Source organism: Microcaecilia unicolor, chromosome 2 (genome assembly GCF_901765095.1).
Source record: "Microcaecilia unicolor chromosome 2, aMicUni1.1, whole genome shotgun sequence".
Lineage (NCBI taxonomy): Eukaryota > Metazoa > Chordata > Amphibia > Gymnophiona > Siphonopidae > Microcaecilia > Microcaecilia unicolor.
Genome location: NC_044032.1, coordinates 322,899,746 through 322,922,762, shown reverse-complemented (window position 1 = coordinate 322,922,762; position 23,017 = coordinate 322,899,746). Strand labels below are relative to the sequence as shown.

The following is a 23,017-nucleotide window of genomic DNA, read 5'->3' as shown; positions in this document are numbered from 1 at the left end:
TTTTGTGGCTGAGGAATTTGGAATGGAAGTCCCAGTGTCAAATTGGATCGAATTGTCCACCACTGCAAGGAGCGAACAAGCTCTGGGGACACTTGGGTTACATACTCCAGACTCACTGTGGCTTGAAACCACTGAGAAGCCAGGGTCCATTGAGCTGTTCTCATGAAGACGTGTCATGGGTGTAACGTATACGGTGGAAGCCATGTGGCTCAACAGTCTCAACATCTGTTGCATTGTGACCTGCCGAGGGGCACGAACCTTGGACGCCATTAAAACAAGATTGTGGAGGGGGGTCACGTGATGTGCTTGAGCTGAGAGGCTGCATTTACCTCGAGCTCCCCGACCGTCCTTCCTTAACTAGAATCTTGGAGCGAAACTCTTAAAGTTTGGAATCTCTCTTGCGCTAGAGTTCAACATTCCCACCTTTATGGACAGGTACATTCGAAAAGGGGGAACGGAGATGGCTGCTAAAAGCACAAAAAAAGCGCAAAGAACCACGTGGGAGCAGTGGCAGAAACTAAAATGGCGGAGGAGACGGGCGACCTCTTGGGAATATCGGAGGAGACGATTCAAAAACGTACAGCGGCTATGGTAGCGGCACTGGGTACCCACTTTGATGGAATCCAGGACAGTGTGCAGGAGCTCACGCAAGCGGTTACAGATTTTAATTCCAAAGTAACGGAACTTGAAACGAGAGTGGGCTCCGCAGAGGACAGCTTGCATGGGGTGGTGGAAGAACTGGCGGCACTAAAAAAAGAAATGGCTGGCTATCATACCAAGCTCGACGATCTTGAGAATAGATCGCGAAGAAATAACCTACGAATAGTGGATATGCTGGAATCGTTGCGGGACATGGACCTTAAGTCGATCTTAGAGAAATGGTTTGGCGAGCTAGTAGAGCAGGGGTCCAATATAGACCCTATCCAGATTGAGCGTGCCCACCGAGTGGGAAGATGGTAGGAGGGAGCAGCACGGCCGAGAGTGGTGGTGGCGTGGTTCCTGAACTTTGCCCAAAAGGAATACATCTTGCGCAAATATAGGGCGAAACAAGGATTGACTTTTCACAATGCCAAAATTCTTCTTTTTCAGGATTATTCACTAGTGGTAGCGCAACAGAGGAAAGGATTTTCTGAAGTCTATAAAAAGCTGGTAGAAAAACAACAGCAATTTACTTTGCAATTTCCGGCATGACTTCGGGTGCTGAGGAATGGGAAAAATCATGTATTTGAGACCAGTGAGGAAGCGAAGAAGCAGATCTTGCAGTGGTTTCCAGACTGACAGGTCACGTTGCAGAGCTATGGCAGTTCCATTGCAGTTGAGAGAGGAGAGTGGAGGTTGCAATGGGATGAAAGTGGATTGCAGTGACTGAGACTTTGCTATAAGAGACACAAAAATGGACGCCTTGGCTATATGGACCAGGGCCATTAATCTGAGGTTGCGAATTGGAGGGGGATGAGTGATAAGAGTGTTTGAGGAGGGAGAATTTTTCTACGTTTTGTACGGAATGGATGTGGGATAGAGGTGAGTGGAATTGTTCGGTGAATAAGGTGGATTGTGAGCGAGTATGTCTGGGGGGAGGGAAGGTCGGGTTGCATCACGATTATGATCTCTGTGTATGGGAAAGAGGGGACAGGAGGGGAGGAAGAGGGGGGAATATGGGTGGGAGGGGAGGGGGGAAGGGGAAGAAGGGAGGATAGAGACCGGATGAAGGATGAGTATGGGTGGAGGGTGAGGGGCATGTGTGTGGATAAGGGGACACGGGTCGAGTGGTTGCTGTATGATATTCCCTGTGGGGAAGGCTGGGCTCCACCGGGGGGACAGACAGACGGAGGCGCATGGATTGTTGCTAGGGGGAACATATTGTTGGTGTATGTTGGGGACTGCTAGAGGGATAACGTGTTTCTCGTGGAATGTATCTGGGGTAAATTCGCCCATTAAAAGAACGAAAATTTTACAGTACCTGGTCACACACGGAGCTGATTTTGTGGGTCTCCAGGAGACCAAGCTTAACGATGTAGAGCATCCGAAGTTACAGCGTTCATGGGTGGGCCAATGTTTTTATGCGTCAGCCCCGAAGAGCAAAGCAGGAGTGGCGCTGCTTGTCCGGAAAACTGTCCCTTTTGTACATCATAGAGTTACTAAGGATGATAATGGGAGATTTGTGATTGTGGAAGGTAAACTCTATCAGTCACCAATGACAGTGGTGTCGGTATATGCTCCGAATATATCACAGAGAGGTTTTTTTTCAAAATCTGGTTGCGAAGTTGGCTGGGATCTCGGGACCTAAGATTCTTACGGGGGACTTTAACACAATAATGGATCAAAGCCTAGATACTAATGTAGGGGTACAGCGCTCTAGGCCAAGGCCACAAGAGGGGTTGGGTGTCTTTCTCACAAGTTTAGATCTAGCAGATACCTAGAGAATATTACATCCCCAAGAATTGGATTTTACCCATACCTCTAGAGCAGTGGCGTACCTAGGGTAGTTGACACCCGGGGCCGGTCATTTTTTTAACACCTCCCCTCCAAAATCTAGTACTAGGCATGCCAAGAATACAAAACACTCAGGACCTATAGAGCAATTCTAGCATACCATAAGCAGTAATTTCTACAAGTCACACAAGGAAAAGGAAAGCACCTTAAACACTACAGTGAGCACTAGAACATCAATTCACCTACTGTAAATGAAACCAGGCAGAATAACACAGATCGTCCATCTTGCACAGTCAATGCCAACCGAAAGCCATGTCTTTTTCACAAACACAGATACACCCTAATCCACTATAGAATAAGCAATAATAAACTTTCTATTTAGACAAAAATTAAACTGAACCCCCAAGATGCCAGACTCTGCATACAATGCAACACCACAGAAACAGAAAATGTCCACAAGTACTGTGCAAAATATAAAGACAGCAGATGTAAATTTGAAAAAACTAACAAATACCAATCACCACTTTACAAATTGACAAATAGAAATAAAACAAATACAGAAAATAAAATAATACCATTTTATTGGACTAATACATTTGGCTTCCAGAGGCCAAAATCTCCTTCCTCAGGTCAATACAGTATAGTGCTGTTACAGTATCCTATCCTGACCTGAGGAAGGGGGTTTGGTCTCTGAAAGTTAAGTCGAAATGCATTAAAATTAGTCCAATAAAAAGATTACTTTGTTTACGTTCTATTATACACATTAACACAGCTACAATACTACTTTATCCTAAAGCAAAAAAAAAAATAAAATATATATTTTATTTACAGTTTGTTGTCTCTGGTTTCTGCTTTCCTCATCTTCTTTCACTGTCTTCCTTCCATCCAGCATCTGTCTTTCTTCTCTCTCTGCCATCCAGTGTCTGCCCTCTCTGCTGTCCCCTCCATCCAATGTCTGCCCTCTCTCCCTGCCTCTTCCATCTACATCTGCCCTCTATCTCTGCTCCTTCCATCCACCATCTGCCCCTGTCTGCCCTCTCTCTCTCCCCCTTCCATTCACTGTCTGCCCTTTCTATCGCTTCCATCCACTGTCTGCACTTTCTCTCTGTCCGCTCAATCCACCATTTGCCCTCCCTCTCCCATCCATCTAGGGTCTGCCCTCCCTCTCACTCCCCCTTCCATCCAGGATCTGTCCCCTCTCTGCCCCTTTTTTCAGCCCCCAGTTCCAGCCCCACTATCCCACCAGTCCCCAGTTTCAGCCCCAGTCCTTTTCTCCCACCAGTCCCGAACTTTAGCCCCCAGCCACTTCTCCCTGTCCCCTCTTTAGCCCCCAGTTTCAACCTCAGCCCTTTTCTGTCACCAGTCCTGAGCTTCAGCCCCAGCCACTTCTCCCTGTCTCCTTTTCAGCCTCCAGTCCCCACAATTTCAGCCCTGCCACCTTTCAGCCCCCAGTCCCAGTACTAGCCCCCTTATCCCACCTACCCTCCTTCAGCCCCCAGTTTCAGCCCCCTTCATCCACATGCCTTGCCCCCCTTTTCAGCCCGACCCATTCTCCCAACTGACCCAGGCATGCCCCATTTTCCGTCATGACCCCTTCTCAGACCCCAGTTCCAGCCCCCTTCTCCTATTTGAGAGCCCCCTCCTCCCATCTGAGAACCCCCTCCCCACCCCTTCTCCCATCTGAAAACCCCCAGAACACCCCTCTCCTCTCCCATCTGAGAACCTCCTCCCCACCCAGTCCCCTTCTCCCATCTGGAAACCCCCTCCCCACTCCAGTCCCCTTCTCCCATCTGAAAACCCCCTCCCCATCTAAGAACCCCCACAACACCCCTCTCCCATCTGAGAACCCCCTCCCCACCCCAGTCCTCTTCTCCCATATAAAAACCCCTCCCCTCCCCATGTGAGAACCCCCACAACACCCCTCTCCCATCTGAGACCCCCCTCCCCACCCCAGTCCCGTTCTCCCATATGAAAACCCCCTCCCCTCCCCATGTGAGAACCCCCCACACCCCTCTCCCATCTGAGAACCCCCTCCCCACTCAGTCCCTTTCTCCCATCTGGAAACCCCCTCCCCACTCCAGTCCCCTTCTCCCATCTGAAAACCCCCTCCCCATCTAAGAACCCCCACAATACCCCTCTCCCATCTGAGGACCCCCCCACCCACCCCGACCCGACTCGACCCTCCTCTCCTGCTCCTACCCTACCTTTACAAAAAAGTTTTTGAAGCGTCGTTGCAGGCAGCGCCTCGCATCTGCCCTGCTGGTAAAAGAAGTAAATCTCTTCGCTTCGAAGTTCGTCGTCGTCGGGCCTCACTATGTCCCGCCCTCGCGGAAATAGGAAGTTACCTCAGAGGAGGGCGGGACATAGTGAGACCCGACAACGACGAACTTCGAAGCGAAGAGATTTACTTCTTTTACCAGCAGGGCAGACGCGAGGCGCTGCCTGCAACGACGCTTCAAAAAAAGTTTTTTAAAGGTAGGGTGGGAGCAGCGGGAGCGAAGTGGATCACCCCCCACCCACTGACACCCGGGGCGGACCGCCCCCACCGCCCCCCCCTTGGTACGCCACTGCTCTAGAGCTCATTCAACACAATCAAGAATTGATTATATTTTTGTGACGAGATATTTTTCACGCAGTAAAGACAGCGGAAATAGGGCCGTTAGTGATCTCGGATCACACGCCTATTTCCATTAAGTTGGAGGTGGGGGGGATAGGAGGGAGTCCTAAGGGGCGGTGGAAGTTTCCGGTGCATCTGTATCCGGATCAAGGGTTTAGACAATATCTTAGTAGGAAGTGGGAGGAGTACTTAGTTAATAATAACGATCATGTGCAGACACCTATCTTACTGTGGGAGGCAGGGAAAGTGGTTATGAGGGGAGATATTATAGCTTATGTGGTAAGGAAGCGGAGGCAACAGGCTAGTAAAATGGTGGATATGGAAAGGAAGATTAGGGCTTTAAAGAGACAATGGAACTCCCATCCTACTGAGGCTGGTAAGCATGCTCTGGAGAGAGTACAGGTAGCGCTCAATAATCTGCTCCACGAACAGGCGCAGAAAAATGCTTTCTGTTATAAATTGCGGCTCTTCAGATATGGGAATAAGTCGGGTAAGCTTCTGGCAAGTATGGTTAAAAATTGGTCGGGTCAGTCGGTAGTGGAGGCGTTGCGAGAGTGGGGGGGGGGCGGTAAGGTGGTAACAGAGCAAAAGAAGCTAGAGCAGATTTTTGCTCAGTTTTATAGGTCTCTTTACACTGCAGAAGGGGGGGGGGCAGAGAGACAAGGTGGAGGCATACCTTCAGGAGTGCAACTTGCCTAGACTGACAAAAGAGGAACAAAATAAACTGAATGAGCCCATTAGTGGGATGGAGTTACAGAGGGCCATTAAAACCTTGAAACTCAATAAATCTCCAGGACCCGATGGGTTTGGTGGAGAGTTCTATAAGATCTTAAGTGAAAAGGTCCTGGGCGTCTTGGGGAGAGTATTATGAGAGCACTATACAGAGAGGGTATTTCTCGCAGGGGGCTAATCAGGCATTGATTACAGTGCTTCCTAAACCCGGGAAAGACCCATTACAACCGGGGTCTTATAGGCCCATTTCCCTCATAAATGTAGATTTGAAATTGCTGGCGGAGAGGTTGGCTGTGGTGATACCTAAATTGGTGCGACCTGATCAGGAAGGATTTGTGAAGGGACGGGTGGCTGGAGCGAATGTTCGTAAGTTGCTTTTGGGGTTGGAGAGATGTTTGCAGATGAACACTCCTGCCTTGGCCATAAGCTTTGACTCTGAAAAGGCTTTTGACAGGGTGGAGTGGTCTTTTCATTTTACACTCTTGGGTTGGTATGGCATGGAGGGTTTCTTTATACGGGCCATTCAGGTACTATATGCCAATCCTTCAGCGGCAGTGTTAGTTAATGGGATAGCATCAGAGGTCTTTCCGTTGGAGAGGGGTACGAGGCAGGGGTGCCCATTATCGCCCCTTTTGTATATTCTGTTTTTGGAACCCTTGTTGGAGCAGCTTAGGCGGGATGGGAGGATTTTAGGGGTGGAAGTGTCTCCACAGCATGCTTCTCTGAAATGTATAACATATCTCAAACACTAAACATTTTCCCACTTTTGATGATAATATCAATCGCAGCATACACATTTATACAAAACTGCACATTCTATCTTCAACGGGGATCGTCAGATTACTTTGATCACCATTAGCATCTGGGGAATTCCCCAGTATTCCATCGGTGACACTCCGTTCTTCATTGATCAACCCGAATATACTATTCAATATTTTTTTTACTATTTATTTTCTTTTTTCATGATTTTGTATCCAAATCTACTTATGTATGTTAAATCCAACTATTAGTATCAGGTACTGTCTAATATCTAGTACTTAACTTATAAAACTTTCAGCAGCTATATTTTTTCAAGCCAAACCTCCGCCAACATGGCCGGGTTTCGAGAGTCTTCATCAGGGAAGAGGCATGCTAGAACGAAAAAATAGTAAAATTCCCTTTAAAATATATACTAATAACATCCAATCCTTCCTAAGTTGTATCTTATATCGCGCTGCGATCTCACCATCACTAAAATTGCTCCTGCACATACAGAAAAAATGGCTGCGGCGTCTTCCACAGCCGCTATCATTTAAATAAGCTACTGCCGCTGAAGGATTGGCATATAGTACCTGAATGGCCCGTATAAAGAAACCCTCCATGCCATACCAACCCAAGAGTGTAAAATGAAAAGACCACTCCACCCAGATGCTAATGGTGATCAAAGTAATCTGACGATCCCCGTTGAAGATAGAATGTGCAGTTTTGTATAAATGTGTATGCTGCGATTGATATTATCATCAAAAGTGGGAAAATGTTTAGTGTTTAAGATATGTTTTAAATTTTGAACTTTGAATTGATCTCCACACTATAAATATAAGGTCTCCTTCATTTGATTTCTCTGAAATGTATGACTTTTGCAGATGACATTATGTTATTGATGACGGATCCGGGTAATGTTTGGCCGTGGGTACTGCAATTGTTTAAAACGTTTGGACAGCTGTCAGGGCTCAAGCTTAATGTGACAAAATCAGAGGCGCTTCCTATAAATCTAGGGATTAAAGATTTAGGACACGATTTCCCTTTACAGGCGGCGGGAGGGTCGCTGAAGTATTTGGGGGCGACTATTCCAGCTGATCTTAGTAAGTTATATGAGATGAATGTCAGTTCATTATTAGCTAAAACGGTAGAGTGTTTAAATATGTGGATGGAGTTGCCCTTAAATCTTATTTTTGTATAATATGATAATAGTGCCTAGGTGGCTTTATAAATTGCAGATCCTGCCTATATGGTTGCGAGAGAAAGATCTGAAGAAATTATACAAAGTATTGAGTTTATTCTTATGGAGGGGTAAGAGAGGTAGGATTTCGTTAGACATGTTCATGCTTCTGAGATCTAAGGGTGGGATGGGGTTGTTGGATTGCGTTGATACAATTTAGGATGTGGCATGAGACACCTTAGAGATTGGATATGGGGGACTTCAGGTTTTACACCGATGACAGTGGAGCTTTGCTTCTTACAACCTATATCAGCCTTGTATTTGTTACACGCTAGGGGGACTCAGCTGCCTGAGGTGGTGAAGCGACATGTAATCTGGGGGTATATGAGGTGTGTTTGGAGAGAATTTAATAAGGTGTTTGGAGGGAATAGATATGTGTCACTTTTTTTTAACGGTGAGAGGGAATTTAGATTTTGAACCAGGGGCAGGGAAGGGATTGTTGTTTAGTAAAGGGTCTGGAGAGGAGCTTTGGTGGGTTGGGGATTTTTTAGATGCTGCAGGGAACATGAAATCGTTTGAGGCATTGAACAAGAATTATGGTTTAAAGAGCTCAGATTATATGGGGTTTTTACAAGTGAGACATTATGTAGCTTCACTTAAGTGCTAGTTTTGCTCACAAGGTGGGGGAGTGTTTGAAGCTAGATGATGAGCGGAGACCCAGGTTAAGCTCTTATGTTACAATACTGTGTGAGGAGATACCAGACTTATCTCTGGTAGGGGTGGCGGATGCTTGGGAGAAGGATTTAGGGCTTCGAGTAGAGTAGAGCTGCTCCAGAGGTTTCTGGGAAGTATTCTTAAAGTTTCTCTTAATGAATCGCATAGGGAGCAGGAGTACAAGTTTCTTATGAGGATGTATATTGCTCCTTGGAGGGCGTATAGGGCAGGGTTTGCACAGACGGGGGGGAGGGGGGGTGTCTCCAAACTGTGGAGTAGTTAATGCTACACTAGGACATATGTTTTGGGCTTGTGGCAGGACACAAATTTTTTGGGCTAAGGTGGATAGTTTTTTGTCCCGTTGTGTGGAGCAGATTGGAGGGTGCAAGCTATTAGGTTTTTTGTTTGCAGAAGGTTTACAGCTACAGGAGGAATCTGGAGCGCAGCAATTATTTTTGGCAAAGGCGTTGGTATTAGCCAAGAAAGTAATATTAATACATTGGCGCATGTGCAAGATCCCGAAATGTCACATGTGGAAATCAATGTTGTTCGAATTGGCACATTTTGAGCGCCAGGTAGTGGGTAATTGTGAGGCAAATAAATGGAAGCCTTTCCAGAGCATATGGGAGCCATATTGGGCTGTATTACCTCACAGGGAGCGAAGCTTGTTGCTCAATGGGTGAGAACATGAGGTGCGGGAGTGGCGTGGCTTGGTGGGATTAAGCAGTGGTGGGAAGGAGGTGGGCTTCATAGTATAGGAGATAGGTAGCCCCAGAAGTGGTAGAGGGGAGAGAGGTTCTTTAGACGGTCTTGGGGGGCGGGGGAGTGGGAGGGGGGGTCGGGGGAGAAAGGGGGAAGGGGGAGATACGTCCACAAAAATGGAAAAATGTATGGGGGGTTTTCTTACGTTGTTGGATGATTCTTTTTTACTCCAGGGCCTACAAGATATGACTTTGATCAGTTAGTAGGCTATAGTACTGATGAGTACTGTTAGTTGTATATGTAGTTATGTACGTGAAATTTCTGTAGCCTCTGCTATGTGTTTAGTTCTGTTCATTGGTTTTGTACTATGGAAAACCCTAATAAAGATATTTAAAAAAACAAACAAACAAGATTGTCTGCTCTGGCTTCCAGGAGGTAGGCTCGAGCCTTCCGTGTTTTGAGCAGGGCTTCTATGAACTCTAATTGCTGGACATGGTGTAGATGGAACTTGGGGTAATTTAAAACGTACCCTAGTAGTTCCAGCACCCAAATAGTCATCTGCATGGACTCCCGAGCACTGTCCTCTGAGGTGCTCTTCACCAGCCAATCATCTAGATATGGATACACATGAACTCCCAGTCTACGTAGTGATGCTGCGACTACCAATAGACACTTGGTGAAGACCCTGGGAGCTGATCAAGGCTAAAAGGCAACACGTGGTACTGAAAGTGATGTGTTCCTTGCCGAAATCTAAGATACTTCCGGTGAGCTGCATGTATCAGCATATATGCTACCTTTAAGTCTATAGAGCATAGCCAATCATTTTTCTGAATCATTGGGAAAAGGGTGCCCAGGGAATCCATCTTGAACTTTTCTCAGACTAGAAATTTGTTCAGGGCACTTAGGTCTAGGATGGGACGCATCCCCTGTCTTTTTCTGCCCAAGTAAGTACCTGGTATATAATCCCTGCCATTTCTTCCCCTGGTGGAACAGGTTCGACCTCATGAGTCTTCAGAAGGATAGAGAGTTCCTCTGCAAGTACCTGCCTATGCTGAGAGCTGAATGAATGATCTCTTGGTGGGCAATTTGAGGGTTTGGAATGCCAGTTGAGGGTGTATCCAAGACACACTATTTGAAAAATCCTCCGGTCGGAGGTTATAAGAGGCCACCTTTGGTGAAAAAATTTCAACCTCCCCCTGACTGGCAAGTCATCCAGAACGGACACTTTTACTGCGGCTATGCTCTGCTGGAGCCAGTCAAAAACTCGTCCCTTGCTTTTACTGGGGAGCAGTAGGGACCTTAGGTGCACACTGTTGACGAGAAGGAGCGTGCTGGGGCTAAGCCTGAGCAGACTGACTAGCCAGAGTGTACCTGCACCTAGAGTGTAGGGAGCACTCCTCAACTAGCCAAAAAACCTCCTGGATGAGGAGGTGGATGCAGAAGGCGCCCAGCAGGAGAGAGAACAGATAGTATCAGTGTGTTTCTTGATTTGGTTTGCGACCTCAACCTTCTCTCTGAAAAGATTATTCCCCCCCTCCGGAAAGGAGCATCAGCCAATCTCTGCCAAACAGAATGTCCCAAGTCTGAAACACTTAGCCATGAGAATCTGCACATTGCTATACTTTGAGCACAGACAGGGCCGGTCCTAGGGTTTCTAGCACCCTCCTGCAGCCTATTAGTCGGCGCCCCTACACATCCAGGGGCGGGATCACTATGGCTCCGCCCCTACAGTAGTCACACCCCTTTTACTAGCCATGGCATCATTGAAAATATTACACCTGTCTTCCCTTCCCTTCCCTCCATCTATGTCCAACAATTCTCTCCCTGCCCTCCCCTCCATCAACCCATGTCCAGCAACTCCACTGCCCTCCATCCATCTATCCATCCATATCCAGCAATTCTCCTCTCCCCGGCTGCCCCCCTCCATCCATCCATCCATATCCAGCAATTCTCCTCCCTCCCCTTCCCTCCATGTCCAGCAATTTCTTGTCTCTCCCTGGGCCCTGTCCTCCCATCCATGTCCATCCTTGTCCATTGATGCTCCTCTCTCCCCTTCCCTCCTCCATCCATCCATATCCAGCAATTTTCCTCCCCCCCTCCATGTCCAGCAATTTCTTGTCTCTCCCTGGGCCCTGTCCTCCCATCCATGTCCATCTTTGTCCATCAATGCTCCTCTCTCCCCTTCCCTCCTCCTCCATCCATCCATATCCAGCAGTTCTCCTCCCTTCCCTCCCCTCCATGTCCAGCAATTTCTCCTGTCTCCCTGGGCCCTGCCCTCCCATCCATGTCCATCGATCAATGCTCCTTTCTCCCCTGCCCTCCCGCTCCCATGTCCACCTGCCCGCCCTCTTCTCTGGTTTAAATCTTGTGTTTAAATTCACCTCTGACGTCGCAGCAGCTGCGCAGCGTCAGTGAAAGCGCTGCTGACGACGTCTCCCAGCCTTCCCTTTGCTTGTTCGTTCCCTCAGTGTCCCGCCTTCTTCTGACTTCATTTCCTTGCGAGGGCTGGACACTGAGAAGGGAACAAACGAACGAGTGAAGGGAAAGCTAGAGACATCGGGCAGCAGCGCTTTCACTGATGCTGCACAGCTGCTGCGATGTCGGAGGTAAATTTAAATACAAGATTTAAATGCCCTAGGGCGGCGCGGGTACCGGAGCAGGAAACCGAAGGCAGGGCTGCTGTCGGGGTCCGGGAGCTGAGGTAAGCGGCGAGGGTCAACATGGCGTGATGGCGCCCTCCAGAGGTTGGCGCCCTCCTGCCATGCTTACCTCGTTTACTGGGTTGGACCGGCCCTGAGCAGAGATCCTGGATGCCACATCAAAAGTGAGGGAACCACGTTCTCACGGTGGGCAGGAAGGCGCATGCACAGTGGAGCATGACTCGCTCTTCACAAAGCTCTGATTTTTTTACTTTGGCATAAATGCCGGACTGAGCGACGCAGATCGGTGTCTACCCCATCGTGAGAATATGCAAGCCTGCTTGTCTTCGGAGAAATGCAAGTACATTGTGTGTGTGCATATTATGGACATCCTGAAAACTGGCCCAGATGCACTTTAAGGCTTGGTTTGGATGCTTGTTAGGGTTAGTAATTGGAAGTGAATGACATTTTGTTTGCAGATGAGCTGCATCTACAAGAAGCCCCAGACTGATATTATAGCTACGCTACAGCTCACATTGTTAATGGGTTCATAGGGAGGAGCTAGTCCGGGTGCTTTAGGAAACTGACGAAAGCAGAAGAAAAATAGGTGACATTTTTCTTCCAAAAACATGGGGCCAATATTCGGACCGCGGGAGGTATCCAGTCTGCCTCCTGCGGTTGGCGCTGAGCCCGGATATTCATGCTGGGCTGTTTTCAGTGACCAACATTTAATGTCTGAACGGGGTTTTTTTTTGGCCAATTTTAAATTTAACCAGCCAAGCAGATATTCAGTGCTAACCAGTTATGTTTAAACTGGTTAACAATATTCCAGCTATTTTGGAGGCCTAATTTGGTTGCCAGACTTAGCCAGTGATGTGCTGAATATCGGCAGATAGCTGGCTATCTGCTAAGTGCTAACCAGCAATATTCAGTGGAAGATAACCAGTGATTTCCTGCTGAATATTTGCTGGATAGCCAGTTAAGTGACATTTAATCGGCCAGGAGCCATTCCTAGCTGGTTAAATGGTTTTAAATATCAGGCAGATATAGATTTAAATTTACAATTTGTAGTTTTTGTAGTGATTACTTTTGCAAATGTGTTTGCTTTTATTTTCATTTTAAAAGAGCAACAACAAACCACTGCAAAATAGATCGAGTGGACCATATTACTGAACACCAGACTAATGCTTGTACATATTTTGTAAAAAAAAAAAAAAGAAAGGGGTGAATGCAGGTGGGTCGGTGTGATGTTCAACCTGCTACCCAGTTAGCTAACCAGATAGCAGACTGAATATCAGGTTTTCTTTTTATGCCATTCTCCTCAAGTGCACCCCCCCCCCCCCCCCAAAAAGGATCAGTCTACTTCAGAACCCTCTCCTGTAAGAGCTTCCCCCTCCTGAAGACCGTTATATATCTGTAGATACCCCATACCCACCCAAGTCTACCTTGTCTACCTTAAGTTCTCTGTTAGTCTAAAAGGGTAGGCAGCAGGCTACCTTTGGAAGTCATTGCTGCCATTTTGAGTCTGGAGCCATGGGAAAGAACAACCAAGATTTGCTTGTGCCTGGCGTATCCTAGAGACCCCTAGGGAGGCCTACAGTGGGTGGGAGCATTTGCAGCGGCTAGAAGTCTTGAGTTGTTCACTCATAAGACTCTTCCAGCTGCTACAATTGCTAGATTTCTGTACTGTACTCTCTGCATTATTAAACTAAGTACTTTACTTTGTTTACAGTTTTTTGACTTATGAGATATTCCGCATAATTCAGTGAGTTTTTACTGAGTTTTTAATTGCTGTGTATTTTTCAAAGATTTTACATAATTCATCACCATTTTGGAGAGAGTTGATTAAAAATTAAGTTTTTCTGACCGATGATGATGATTTTTGCTATAGAGACTGAGTACCTCTTTTTTTTGTATAGGTCACTGAGCTCTTGTCTCCATTTCCTTATAGGAGGACTTCAGTTTATTCATGTTTCCCAGATTGTGTTTTTTTGTGCAATACTGATGGTTGAAAACTAACCATTGTAATCAGGACAATCCTCTACAGCTCTGCATATTCCCTAATAATGTACATGGTAGTACACATGTCATTTAGTAGCCTGCAGTTGTTGGTTTTTTTTGTTTGTTTTTAGAGATGATGTCACAAATACCATGTTTCCTTCAGCCACCAGCAACACTTGGTCACCTGTGGTTCTTGATGGTAAAAAAGTAGATCACATTTGTGATGCAATGAGAACAGCGATGGAAAAAATTAATCCTCACAAGTATGTGAAATAAAATAGACCAATAATGCATTTGTATAAGCACATATTTATGTAATTATCTTGCATTTTTAGTTTGTAATGTAGTAAAACTTGAAGAAATATGGGTAAAAACTGTTCAGGACAGTGGTATTTAACTTATGGATTGAGAGCTGCAAGTAGCTTATTGTACCACTAGAGTAGTACAGATAAAAACGGAGCTGCCTTTTAAAACTGCAGGATAATGTGTGAATGAGGTTCTCCAAAACTTGATCAGTACAGTTTCAGGACCCTGGGTTTTTTATGAAGCAGAATATTGCATTCAACATAGCTTTGTGTGAGTTAACAGTAGCTTGTGTTGTGAAAGAAACAAAAGTTCACAGTATTTAACCTTCCTCAGTTCTCTGGCAGCTCTCTAATAATGATCCAGGGTTAGGGGGAACAGGCAGGCAGAGAGAAGCATGTCAGATGACAAGGAAACTGGATATTTTGCCTGTTACCTGGTTATCTTGATGTCAGATCAGCTTATCTGAAAGAAATTTAGTTAATAAGAAAAAATATATTTTGTGATAAATTCTTTTCTGATTGTTTTTGGGTCAATTTAATTGTCTGTTCTTGTTTAATTCAGGTACTGTTTATCCATTCTGACGTGCCACGTAAAGAAAAGTATCCCAGAGCTAGAAATTGCACTGCAGAGGGTTCATGAGCTTAGAGGTATCTTGAAAATACTTATGATAGTGACTCAGACTGAAATAACACATTCCATTGTAACATAGTAAGTGACAGCAGTTAAAGACCTGAATGGTCCATCTATGTCTGCCCAATAGTCACATTCATTCTCAATTCTAGATTAAATAAGCAGTGAACTTGATATTATATTCTTGAACATGGTCTGTCTGTTGTTTCTGGGATAGACCATAGAAGTCCGCCCAGCTCTGTCCTTATGTTCCATTCCAGCAGAGCTGATGGATTAGAAAAGTTTAACATTTTTAAGGTGTAAAGTAGGTGTGATATGGAAATGGAGGGAAGGGTTTGTGAACAGTGTTATGGAGATGCTTTTCATAAATGGCAGGAACCTTTGCAGGTAATAAAAAGAAAACCACATATGTATATAATGGTACTTTAGATTGAAGATAAATGCATAGATTTCTTGTTCACTACTGTAGATTATTAATCTCCACAGACAGGCAGGTAAAATTCAGGCAGATTATATGGTGAAATCCAACAAATCAGTGTGCCAGAGCTTTCTTCCATCTCAAAAGAAGCCTTTTGGGCTTGTCCTGAACATGCATAGGTATTCTATAGATATTCTAATGTTATATTGGTAGCATCATAGGGTAATTATGGCATGCCTAATCATCAATCCATTGCATAAGCTTGAATTCTGACAGCCCTCTATTGTATATTGTTTGTGTGGACATATATTGTGGATTTATTATTGTTTGTGTGGAGAGTGGCGTGGAAGACTTCAGGTGGCTGTCGGTTTAGCAAGCGCTGCTAGATGTGCGCAGCGTTGTGTGCCTGAACATCGTGGTGGGGGGCAGCCGCGCCAACATGGGGAGCAGCCGGAGTCTCTCTGCCCAGGAGCACCTGACTGTGAGCATCTCCCGGGCGGCTGCTAAGAGAGGGAAGCGTCAGAGAGTGGACATGGGGAGACAGTCCCTGCTGGGATAGTGCTTGCAATCTAATCAAATCCCCTCAGCCAAATGATCTTGCATCAGGGAGGCAAGAGCTTGAAACCCCTCCAATCACCCCTTTGAGCCTGAAACCCCTCCGATTACCCCACCTTCTCATATCTGTACTGCTGATTAGTTCCCGTAGTCCTGCACATGTGTCCATGCACTTGAGTATATGTTACACCTGAGTTATACAAGTGTTGGCTCCGCCCTCACCCTGCCTGCGGTCAGAGGGACGAAACCTGCCCCCCATGCCTCCAGCTAAAGCCTGATGCGAGCCCGATAACCCTTCGGGCAAAGAGGGAGGAGGGCAATCAGTTGTTGTGAGACAGACTAAGGGAGGACCCAGTCTCGGAGCAGCCCCCCCCCTCATTTCCTAGGCAGACTAAGGGAGGACCCAGTCTCGGAGTAGCCCCCCCCTCATCTCCTAGGCCCACTGAACCCAATACTAAACCCAATACTGCTGTCAACAGCTGAAGGGCAAGAGGAAATAACATACAAGGCCAAAACACCAGATTCCCACACCAAAGAACTAAGATTCACCACGCACCCAAAAACCAGAACACGGTCTCACTAGTAGCTCACAGTGAGTAGAAACCAAAATGAATACCTTAAAATTACTCCTAACAGTCCACTTCTTAACACTGATCCACTTAACGTTAACCACCCCACTATCAGAAAGCAACATTATACCAATACTACACAATCATCATAGATTGATTAGAGACACCACACCTCATCAAACTGACAACAGCATAAACAAAGGAAGAGCATCAACATGCGGACAGTCACAACAGAAAGGGAAGAAGGGTCCCAACAAATCCATCCCGATAAAGACACGACAACTAATAAAAGTCCACACAATACCAAACATTCCAAGCAATTCAAATGGGCTACATCAACACCAGATCCACTGTAAATAAAACAGAAATACTAAGCCTGGATCATGACAGAAAACCATGACCAAAAGGACCCTATAATCCTAGACCTGTGCCCACCAGGATATAAAATCACGCACTGGACCAGAAAGGAAAAGAGAGGCGGTGGCATAGCACTAATCTACCGATCCCACTTTACCACTGAAACCACTGCCGAGTCCATAATTGTCCATAATTGCAACCAATTGTACTTCCATCATTCACAATGTATTGTAAGCCACACTGAGCCCGCAAATAGGTGGGAAAATGTGGGATGCAAATAAATAAATAAATAAATAAAATAACACCTCAACTCGAAATTGCCTCAATAAGAATCCACAACAAAGCCCTACGCAATCATCTGAATTGTGTGCTGTTTTACAGACCTCCAGGTAATTGGAACGAAGGCCAGATAAACTTCATGGACTTGATTTCAAATACATGTGTAACCGACTCCAATATTTATTTATTTACGGTTCATTTCTACCCCACATTTTCCCACAAATGCAGACACAATGTGGCTTCCATGAATTACAAAAGTTAAAAGATACAACACATGAATTTAGCAGTAGAATAAGGATAAAACGTTAGCAGCAATTAGGATGGCTAAACAGCAGAATTACTAATGGAATACACTTGTTCAAAAAGGTACGTTTTCAGCAGCTTCTTGAAAAGAAGGTGGTCAGCTTGCGATTTTAGGTACAGGGGAAGAGCGTTCCAAGTCTTTGGGCTGGAGTAGTGGAAAGTAGAGGCAAAAAGAAGCTTGTATTTAACACCCCTGCAAGATGGATAATGGAGTTGTAAAAAGGTGCGTGCTGTTGTGATGGCATTTCTAGGTGGGAGATCTATTAGAGGAATCATATATTCCGGAGCTAAGCCGTAGATTATTTTGTGTGTCAGAGTGCAGATCTTGAATGCGATTCGTTCTCTCACATGTAGCCAGTGTAAATTGAAACGTAGGGGCTGCGCAGAAACCAAGCGCGGTTTGCCCAAGATGAGTCTTGCAGCAGTATTCTGGGCAGTCTGGAATTTCCTCAGTAGATGCTCCTGGCAGCCTGCATAAATCCCACTGCAGTAGTCCAGGTGAGACAGAACTAGCCAGTGAACGAGAGTGCGGAAGAGCTCTCTGGTGAGACAAAACCTAACACGCCGCAGCCTCCACATTGCATAGAACATCCGCTTGGTGACCGCTCGCACTTACGGATCCAGGTGCAGGTGAGGGTCCAGCTCAACACCCAGAAGTCTAAGGCTCTGTGAAATAGGGAGGGTCTGGTCTTTAATGACAAGGGAGTTGGTGGAAAATCTGGCATGGACGGACGACAGCACAAGACACTCGCATAAGCACAACTCGATACCATGGTTCAATGAGGAACTGAAAAAACACAATACAGGAAACTCAAACGAGCATGGAGAAAAACAAAAGATAATCATACACACGCTTGGAAACAAACTCAAAGAAAATACAAATACGCAATAAGATGGACCAAAAGACTATACTATAAAACTAAAATAGGGACTGATTACAAAGACACGAAGAAACTATACCAACTTGTGAACAAACTCCTAGATACCAACTTGGTCACTACAATGAATACAGACATCCCATCTGCAGATGAACTTGCCAAGTATTTTAATGAAAAAATTATAAACCTTCGCAACACGTTATCTCAAGACAACACTGACATCGAAAACTTCCTCGATGAGCTGGACCTAACCTCTGGTGAATACCCGGCTGATCGAACCTGGTCAAACTTTGCCCACCTGTCGAAACAGTCACCCAAGCGATCAACAAGTTCTCCAACATTCACTGTAAGCTAGATTCCTGTCCTAACTACCTAATGAAATCCGCCCCTCATCGCTTCATAGCAGACCTCACATCCCACCTAAATTACATGCTTCATCAAGGTCTTTTCCCCAAGGAATATGGCAATATCCTACACACCCCATTGCCAAAAGATACCAAGAAAAAAAACAGATGAAATTACTAACTACTGCCCAGTAGCATCTATTCCGTTGGTAGTCAAACTGATGGAAAGCATGGTAACCAAACAACTTACAGATTATATAAGCAAATTCTCAATATTACACGAATCAGTCGGGATTTCACCCCCTCCATAGCACCGAAACAGTATTATTCACTCTCCTAGACAAATTCAAACAAGAAATTGCGACAGGCAAAAGCATCCTTCTCCTACAATTCGATATGTCAAGCGCATTCGACATGGTAAACCACAATATATTAATAAGACTACTGGACAAGTTCGGGATCGGTGGAAACATACTCAGCTGGATCAAGGGTTTCCTAACCAAGAGAATATATCATTGATGATCTAACATATGCTACAATCTAATCTATCACTGAGGAACCTTTATGCAATACCATAATGTATTATTCCTTACCATGTATGTACGCACATTATGCAATACCATTTGTAATTCTGTTAACCGGACATGGCAACCGCCACTACGGCAAATGTAAGCCTCATTGAGCCTGCAAATTGGTGGGAAAATGTGGGATACAAATGCTACAAATAAAATAAATAAATAAATATCAAGTAAAATCAAACTCAAATATATCATCACGATGGAGGGCAGACTGTGGAGTACCACAGGGTTCAACACTGTCACCGATGCTCTTCAACCTAATGATAACCCTACTAGCCAAGTCCTTATCCAACAAAGGCCTTAACCCTTTCATCTACGACGATGTCATAATTTACATCCCTTACAAAACCAAACTGACTGAAATCACCAACGAAATCAAGCTAAGCCTAAACACCATGGACTCATGGGCAAATGCATTTCAACTAAAACTCAATAAAGAAAAAACACATGGTCTCATCCTCTTATCACAACATAGCACGGACAACCCCACAAGTATCGACACCCCAGATTACACCCTCCGATATCAGACAGCCTGAAAATCCTCAGCGTTATAATGGACCATAACCTGACACTGGAGAGCCAAGTGAAATCCACTACAAAGAAAATGCTCCACTCAATGCGGAAACTCAAACGCATGAAACAATTCTTCACGAGGGAAACTTTTCGCAACCTGATACAATCAATGGTAATAAGCCACTTAGACTATTGCAATTGAATCTATGCAAGATGCAAAGAATAAACCTTAAAGAAATTTCAGACTGCTCAGAACACGGCAGCTAGGTTTATATTTGGAAAAACGCGATTTGAAAGTGCAGAACTCCTCCGTGAAAAATTGCACTGGCTCCCAGTCAAAGAACGCATTGCCGTCAAGATCTGCACCATGGTTCACAAAATCATCTATGGCGAAGCCCCAGGATACATGACTGACCTAATTGACCTACCAACCAGAAACGCATCCGAATCATCACGAACATATCTAAATCTACACTAACCACTCTGCAATGGACTTAAATACAAATCTGCCTACCCATCCAGCTTTTCCTACATTAGCACACAACTGTGGAACGCGCTACCAAAAGCTTTGAAAACGACGCACGACCACCTTCACTTCCGGAAAATACCCTGTTTAAAAAGGCATACCCCACAAATCCATCTTAAATGCCTGATTTCAACCACACATGAAAATTAAAGCACGTAATGAACATAACTCAGCTCTTCCGCTTCACGATTCCTAATGTGGCCTCTGCCACATGAACTTTATCTTACCACAAACCACATTGTATTTGTTCACACCGGAGTCGGTAATCGCCTCTCCAGTACTATGTAAGCCACATTGAGCCTACAAATAGGTGGGAAAATGTGGGATACAAATGTAACAAATAAAATAAATATATATTTTGGGGGGGGAGGGGTAACTTTATAGCAGGGCATCTACCCTGTGAAGATACACAGATACATATATTGAAGGTACCTGACCATCTCTGGGGAAAGGTGACTAAAGTAGCGGATCCAGAATGTTGATGGTGGCCAATTTTTTGTGTGTGTTTTTTCTTGGGTCCATAATCAGTCTACAGGAGTTACATGTTTGAACTTCTGTAAATTAAAAAAAATGTTTTTCAATAAAAGGATGGGATTTGGACTATTGCATTACAAATTGTATGCTCCAACAGAATTCATTAAAATCTCAATTTTTTTTCTGGTGACTTCAGTCACATTTTGCTAGAAATGGTCACAATGTTATTTAAGAGACACTAGTTAAGTACTATTTTATAAAAACATATGGCACTTATGTGTCTTTATGAAATACTAGTGTAAGTGGCAGGAATCGCACCCTACATTGCAGGTGCAGGCACTTATACCTGCTCATCATTATTCAAGTACATGCATAGCTTTTTTTTTTTTTTAGTGAATTTTAAATACAAATTACCAAGAATAAACTCTTGTATAGATTAGCTCTCAAATACAATATACAATAAGGAAAAAAAAAAGTCCCGGTGGCCATTAAGAAGCAAAAGGTAGTGGTGGTTGGTGATTCTCTTCTAAGGGGGTACTGAGGCACCGACCAGACGTGATGTCCAGGGAAGTATACTGTGCCTGGTGCCAAAGTTCGAGATGTAGCAGAAAGATTGCCTAGACTCATCAAGCCTACAGACCACTATCCTATGCTGCTCATCCATGTTGACACAAATGATACTTCTAAGTATCCTACTGAACATATCAAATGTGACTTCATGGCTCTGAATCATAAGGTGAAGCACCTAAGTGCACAGGCAGTGTTCTTATCGATCCTTCCTGTTGAAGGTAATGTCCGAGTGAGGGAAGCTTGCATCCTTGAGCTAAATGTGTGGCTGCGTGGATGGTGCCAATATGAGCGCTTCTGTTTACTGGATCATGGGATGATTTTCCAAGAGCTACTGAGCAGTGATAGTGTCCATCTTTCAAGGAAGGGGCGAAGTGTCTTTTGCAAAAGACTAGCCCAGTGTTTCCCAAACTGTGGTGAATGTTTGCTGACTTTTAATGCCTGAGAGTTGATGGCTTCAACATGCCTGTATTGTTTGCACTCCAGCTTGTAAGGCATACGGATATGTGTTTATGTGTAATGTACTTGATTAAGTTGTAAGCTGTTTCAGGGTTGCTTAATAAACTTGGTGCAATTTTAATGCTATGATTATGATTAGTTTTGGGGCAGATTAGCTGTTGAAGATTTGAGCAGTGAGATCTGTGTTCCAATCCCTCATCTGAGCAAACTCAAATTGGAAATGTTCTTAGCTATCGCTGTGTAATTGTAGTTCACTGTGTATTTGTTCAACAAATGTTATCAGCCGTTTGGTTGAATTTATATTAAAAAGTAGTAATGTCAACATATTTAAACAAAGTTGTATGGAGTTACAGGAAATCTACATGGCTGGGGCAAGCTACCGATCACAGCTCACTGTCATGGAGCCTGTCTGGCTCCTAAAAGGGCGATCCTGATTGGGAAGCAAGGAGTGAGGCTCTTTGTTTCCAAATCAGGATCACCCTTTTAGGCGCCAGATAGGCTCCGGTGACCAATCACAGCTGAGCTGTGGTTGGTAGCTTGCCCAAGCCACGTGTGGCAGGAAAACAGCAGTCCTAAGTGAGAAAGATTTTGTATGCAGCAGGCAGAAAGAGATAAAGGTAAACACAATTAATCCTGACCCTGTAAGAATGACAAGTTGTAAAAAAATCCGAAAACCAAGGGAAGGCTTGTGGGTTAGCGACAGGCACCATGTGGGAATCGCTGTTGCTTCCAGGGACCCGTTCAAACAAAGGGAGAATTGTGGGTGCGGTGGTGGAGGGAAGGAGAGATGCTGCAGGAGGAATGAGGGGCATAAGTGTTGGACATGAGTTGAAGGGGGAGGAAGGGGTGAAATCTTGTATATGGGGGTTGAGGGGAGGGTGAGATGCTGCATGGAGAGGGGCCAGAGATGGAGAAATGTTGGACATAGGGGTGGAGGGAAGGGAGAGATGATGCATGGGGGGGGGGGGGGGGAATACTGGATATGATGTGTAGCGGGGGGTGGGGGCAGTAGAGACCTGTTTGGCCGGTTGGGGGGGGTGGGGAACTGCCACAAAAAATTTCTCAGACACTAAGGTGCCTTGAACTGAAAACGTTTGGGAACCACTGGACTAGCCAAAGTACTAAAGAGGGCTTTAAACTAAATGTGCTGGGGATGGATGAGAAAAGCCCCAAAGTCATTAATAACTGTGTCAGGAAGGTAAGACACCAAATACCCTTATAGAAAGAGGAAAAATGAGTAACGTGGCGAGCCTTGTATGCCAGTACTAGCAGTATGGGAAACAAATGTCTAGATCTAGAGGCTGCAATAGCAGAAGCCGACTTGGATTTATTGGCGGTCACGGAGATGTGGTTCAAGGACAACCATAACTGGGATATAGTTATACCTGGCTATAATCTATTCAGGAAGGACAGGGTAGGATGAAAGGGTGGAGGAGTGGCATTACATGTTAAGAATAATATTAAGTAACAAAACTGCAGGAGATGTGGGGTAAGAAAGAAGCACT

General features: G+C 45.0%; 1 protein-coding gene across 1 annotated transcript in view; it reads left to right on the top strand.

Annotated features, from left to right (window-relative positions):
- Positions 1–23,017, top strand: part of ELP1 (elongator complex protein 1) — a 1,128,708-nt gene that overhangs the window by 748,126 nt on the left and 357,565 nt on the right. Inside the window, 2 exon segments of the mRNA XM_030194341.1 lie at positions 13,888–14,019; positions 14,624–14,709. Coding sequence (XP_030050201.1) covers positions 13,888–14,019; positions 14,624–14,709 — 218 coding nt within the window.